The sequence below is a fragment of the Dictyostelium purpureum genome (assembly GCF_000190715.1).
Source record: "Dictyostelium purpureum unplaced genomic scaffold DICPUscaffold_243, whole genome shotgun sequence".
In the NCBI taxonomy this organism is placed as follows: Eukaryota; Evosea; class Eumycetozoa; order Dictyosteliales; family Dictyosteliaceae; genus Dictyostelium; species Dictyostelium purpureum.
Window position 1 is genome coordinate 44,579 of NW_003519579.1, and position 4,992 is coordinate 49,570.

Sequence of the window (4,992 nt, forward strand, 5' to 3'; positions counted from 1 at the left end):
TTTTCCGGGAAGTTGGTTTAACCCCTCTTTTCCCGGGAATTTGGTTTCCCGGAAATTTTGTTTTGCTGGAGTTTGTTTTGCCGGAAGTTTGTTTTTCCCGGGAGTTGATTTAACCTTCTTTTTGCCGGGAGGTTTGAATTAACTTTCTTTTGCTGGAAGTTTTGTTTTTGCTGGAGTTTTTTTTTACCTCTTTTTACCTGGAGTTTTCCCTTTGCCGGAGTTTTTTTTTTGCTGGGAGTTTCTTTTGCTGGGGTTTTTTTTGATGTTTCTTTTCCTGGTGTTTGTTTATCTGGAATTTCTTTAGTATCTTTAGATTCCTTTAAAGTTTTAGTATTTTCTTTTGCTGCTGGTTTTGAAATTTGTCTTACTTCTGGTACTTTAAATTCAAATGATGGTTTATTTAATTTTGAAACTGGCAATGGTGTATCTACTCTTGGATCCGATTTAAGTTTTTTTTGTTGAACTGAGGTTTTGATTTCTTCTCCAGTTTCTTTTCTTTTATTATTGTTTTCTTTTATTGGAGTAACAGTTTGAATTTTAATTGGTTCGGTTGAGTCCTCATCATCGTAATTATTTGAATCGTCATCATTTTGTGTTGGAGTTAATGGATATGATGCTGTTGGATTTTCATTTTTAACTGGAGTTTTAATTGGTGTTTTATTTTGAACCGGAGTTTTTTTATTTGATTTTGGTGTTAATGGTGTTGGTTGTGGTGGTTGTGGTGAGGCTGCTTTTGGTGAGTCAACTTTTGGTGTTGCTGCTTTTGGGGTAGTTTGTTTTTGTGGTGTGGTTGATTTTACTGGTGTTTCATTAATTTCTTCTTGTTTTTCTTCTTCTTTTGGTTTCTCTTCGGCTAATTTTTTAGCTGGAGCTCTTTTTCTTTTTGGAGTATTTTGTAATTTTAAAATTGATTTTAAATCGATAGCACCATCCTTTCTTGATGTTTTTGATAATGTCTCAATTAATTCTGCTTCTTTTTTTGGTGTTGCAATTGATTGTCTAGTTCTTGTCATTTTATTACCACTTTTCCAAAAAAATAAATCGTAAAAAAAAATAAAAATAAAAAAAAAAAGTTTTTCGTTTTTAAAAAAAAAAAATAAAAATTAAAATAATAAATTTTTTTTTTAAAATAATTTGAAATAAAATTAAAAAAAATAATAATAAAATAATAATTAAAAAATATACATTATATATTAAACAGAACTATAATAAATTCCAAGTAATAAAATAGAAATAAAAAAAAACATATAAATTTTTTTCAAAAAAAAATAAACAATTCTATCTTTGAAAATAAATTTATAACCTTATATAAATTCCTAAATTTAAAAAAATATTTTTTTTTTTTATTTTTTTTTAAATTAAAATTAATTTTATTTTAGTTTTTTTTTTTTTTTTTTATTTTTTATTTTAATTATACTAAAAAGCAGATAATAAATAAACACAAATAAAAATAAAATAATTTAATTAGCTAAATAATATAAAAATAAAAACAATGATAATAAAATGGTTTAATATTGTATTTATTTTCACAGTATTATTCAATTTTATATTTTGCCAAAATGAGGATTCAGGGTCGTTGGATTCCTCAAGTACCTTTAATACACTTATAGACGTACCAGATGAAGTGGAAAATATTCCATTTCTATGCTATGGTAATACAAATAACCAGTCATTATATTTAGTAAATAACTCATATATTTATAAACCACATTCAGTTAAAAAAGAGAATTCAATTGTAGGTATCCATAAAATAATTAAAAAAAAAAAGAACCACACAACTAAATTTTCTTTTTCAATATAAAACATAGTCATATTTACCAAGCAACTGTTCATTATTACATGATGGATCAGATTTAAGAAATTTAAGTTGTTGTTTAAATAGTAATAAAGAATCATTTAATAAAGCAATTAATTATATATGGTCAGATCAGGTTATTGGCAATTTAATAGATTTAACAAATAATAAAACATTAGAAGGTGGATTTAAAATTGTAAATGATGACGGTACAACACCAGACTTGATTGAGCCAAATAAAACCAAAAACAATGAGGATGACGAACAAATATTATTTGTATATGATACAAGAGACAGTGTTAAGACTTGTTTGGATCATTTGGTTAAAATTCAATGTTTTAGATGCTCACAAGACCATAGAACTATCCTTAGAGATTTAGACCCCAGTATTTATAGATTGCTTGGAGTAGAAGGAAAGGTACCATTATTTTTTTTAGATAGTGAAACTGTAGTTGAAAAAGATATTGTAAATGGATCGCTAGTCAACACCAATATAACACACGGCAAACCACTTTCCATATGCAAAAGCTATTTCGATACATTGATGCAACATTGTCAATATGTCAGCGCTAGAAATACACCACTAAACAAACTATATGTACCAGTTTCAGATGTACATTTCAAATCACCTGCTGTTGGTAAATACGGTATAAAAGTTCCATATCTTCAAGAAATAGCTTATGTTAGTATCGATAAAGTAGATTCATTCTACGTATCAAACTTTAATTGCTTCCAATTGCCCATCAAGCCATTCGTTGAGCCTTCGAGATCCTTGGTTATAAATAAAATATGGTATGCCGACAAAAACAACCAAACCAGCGAATCTGCAGCTCCAAAATTAGAATCAAATCAAATTTTAAAATTTATTTTAGTTTTAATAATAATTTTAATTGTAAATTAATAAATGTAATAATAAAATAAAAAATAATTTTAAAAAAAAACTAAAAAAAAGTTTTTTATTTATTTATTTATTTTCCTCTTTATCTTTTTCTTCTTGTGGTGGTTGTTGTTTTATTTTCTTCATTTTCAAAATTCTAATATCGACACCAGAAAAACCAGGATTTAAATGCTTTGTTGTAATAGTTTCAACGTGGAAATATTTGTTAACTTTATTCATAAAAATTGATTCAGCATTCATTTCTCTGTGTTCATAGCCTAAGTAAATTACAGTATCTGGGTTTGGCTCAAGCAATGACGAAGAAACCAAATAATCTTCGCCTTTTAACTCTTCATCATCTTCTTTTATTTTCTTATTTTTATATTTCTTTTTGATCTCTTTGTTATATTGGAAATTGCTGTCATATATATTTTCTTTTTTATTATCCTCTTCTAAATCATCTCTATCTTCTTCATCTAAATCCTCTTTTTCTTCTTTTTCTTCCTCTTCTACCTCTTCTTCCTCTTCTTCGTCATTTTCTTCTTCTTCTTCATTGTCATTATTGATTTTTAAATTCTCTAATAAGTTTTCAGGTATATTACCATTTTCATCTAATTGATCGATGATATCGCTGTATTTGCTCTTTGGTTTTGGATGGAATGAACTGAGATCCATTAATGATTTTAATAAAAGATCAATACAATGATCTTCATAAATTAAATCTGAACCAACAATCATATCAAATGGTGGTTTAAAATCCAATATATTGTCACCCCACCACAATTCTTGAACTTTGGTTTTGCTGAGATCTTTACAATTCTTTTTAACATTATACTCTAAAATACCATGCATACTTTTTTGTTCTGTAATAATAATATCTGCCCCTAAAAGTGATAATACAACACCCAACAAACCAACACCACTACCCAACTCTATAATTCTTTTACCCTTTAATCCATCTCTACCAATTTCTAATTCAAAAAATTTTGACATTACAATTGCCTATTAATAAAACAAATAAATTAGTATTTATATATACATATACATGGTATACCTAATATTATTATAATTACTGTATCCCAAAGAGTTGCATTGATTTTGATATCACCCAATTCGGATTGTTTGATTTCTATTTGGCTGAATTCGAATGGATAAAAATATGGTTGTTTAAATCTTTCATAGTAGTCCCAAGAACGTGGTAAATAAATAGTTTGACTAATCTCAACTTTTTTTTTATGTAATTCTTGTTTGTGTGATCTTCTACCCATTTTATAAACTAAACTATTGTATATATAAAATGATAAAACAATGATCGTTTTTTTTTTTTTTTTTAAATTTTAAAAAAATTAAAAAAATTAAAAAATAAAAAAATAAAAAGATTTTATTATTTGGTTAAATAAAAGTTAAATTAAAAATTAATATTAATATATTTAGTTACAATATTAAATCTCAATTATTTTGATATATTTAAAGTGTAAATAATATTCATTAAAATAACAAAATTGTGTTTCTTATTTTTAAATGTTCAATTTTATTAAATTAAAAAGATTTGGGAAAAACACTTGAAAACTTTTTTTCTTTTTTTTCTCATTTTAAAAAATTAAAATTTATTAAATATTTCAATTAATTTCATTTTTTAATACAAAGAAATTGAAATAAATATTTAATAGTTACTAAAATAATTTTATTTCTTTTATAATATCCGTCAATTTAACTTTTTTTAAAAAAAACGAAAAAATAAAATTAAAAAAAATAAAAAAAAATAAAATTTAAAAATATTTTTTTTTTTTTAATTGTTTAAAAAGTTTATTTCTTAATAATCGATATTATATTATATTGTATATAAATTAAATAATTATAACTTGTATAAAATAATATTGAAAATAAAAACAAATAAATAATATAAATATAAATAAAAATGACAGTTTTAAATGATAATAATACAAACAGTAATAACAGCAATAATATAGATGAAAATAATAATAATAAAGATATCATAGAAAAGTTAACAGAAGACATAAAGAGTATTGAAATTAAACAAGACGATAAAAACAATAATAATAATACACCAGTATTCAATACATTAAACTCTGTTAAAAAAGAAACCAATTCTATTGTTATCGATGAAAAATTAGCAGAAAGATTAAACAATATAGTAAATGAAGATGGTAAACCTAGAATTATAGCACATACAACAACTAGTGATTCAACTTCATTTTATGATGAAGTAGATATTGAAGATATGGAATTTGATGAAGATGAACGTGTATTTTTTTATCCATGTCCATGGTTTGTATTCCAATATAATATATATATAATA

The 4,992-nt window shown here is 24.3% G+C and overlaps 4 protein-coding genes across 4 annotated transcripts in view; 2 read left to right on the plus strand and 2 right to left on the minus strand.

Annotated features, from left to right (window-relative positions):
• DICPUDRAFT_155369 (uncharacterized protein) overlaps positions 1-1,013 on the minus strand; it is a gene marked incomplete at both ends in the record, with an annotated part of 1,822 nt that extends 809 nt beyond the window's left edge. Inside the window, one exon of the mRNA XM_003290784.1 lies at positions 115-1,013. Within this exon, the coding sequence (XP_003290832.1) occupies positions 115-1,013 (899 nt within the window). The remainder of the gene's footprint in view (positions 1-114) is intronic.
• Positions 1,014-1,492: 479 nt separating this feature from the next.
• On the plus strand, positions 1,493-2,696 carry DICPUDRAFT_155370 (uncharacterized protein; the record flags this gene model as incomplete). Its single annotated transcript, XM_003290772.1, has 2 exons — positions 1,493-1,735; positions 1,809-2,696. The coding sequence occupies 2 exons, from the start codon at positions 1,493-1,495 to the stop codon at positions 2,694-2,696; spliced, it is 1,131 nt and encodes a 376-aa protein (XP_003290820.1).
• A 63-nt stretch (positions 2,697-2,759) lies between these two features.
• Positions 2,760-3,940, minus strand: DICPUDRAFT_155371 (uncharacterized protein; the record flags this gene model as incomplete). Its single annotated transcript, XM_003290785.1, has 2 exons — positions 2,760-3,674; positions 3,746-3,940. 2 exons carry the CDS (start codon positions 3,938-3,940, stop codon positions 2,760-2,762), a joined length of 1,110 nt encoding a protein of 369 aa, XP_003290833.1.
• A 650-nt stretch (positions 3,941-4,590) lies between these two features.
• On the plus strand, positions 4,591-4,961 carry DICPUDRAFT_81546 (uncharacterized protein; the record flags this gene model as incomplete). Its single annotated transcript, XM_003290773.1, has 1 exon — positions 4,591-4,961. A coding segment is annotated over one exon (371 nt), but the record flags the coding sequence as incomplete, so codon positions are not given.
• Positions 4,962-4,992: the final 31 nt, after the last annotated feature.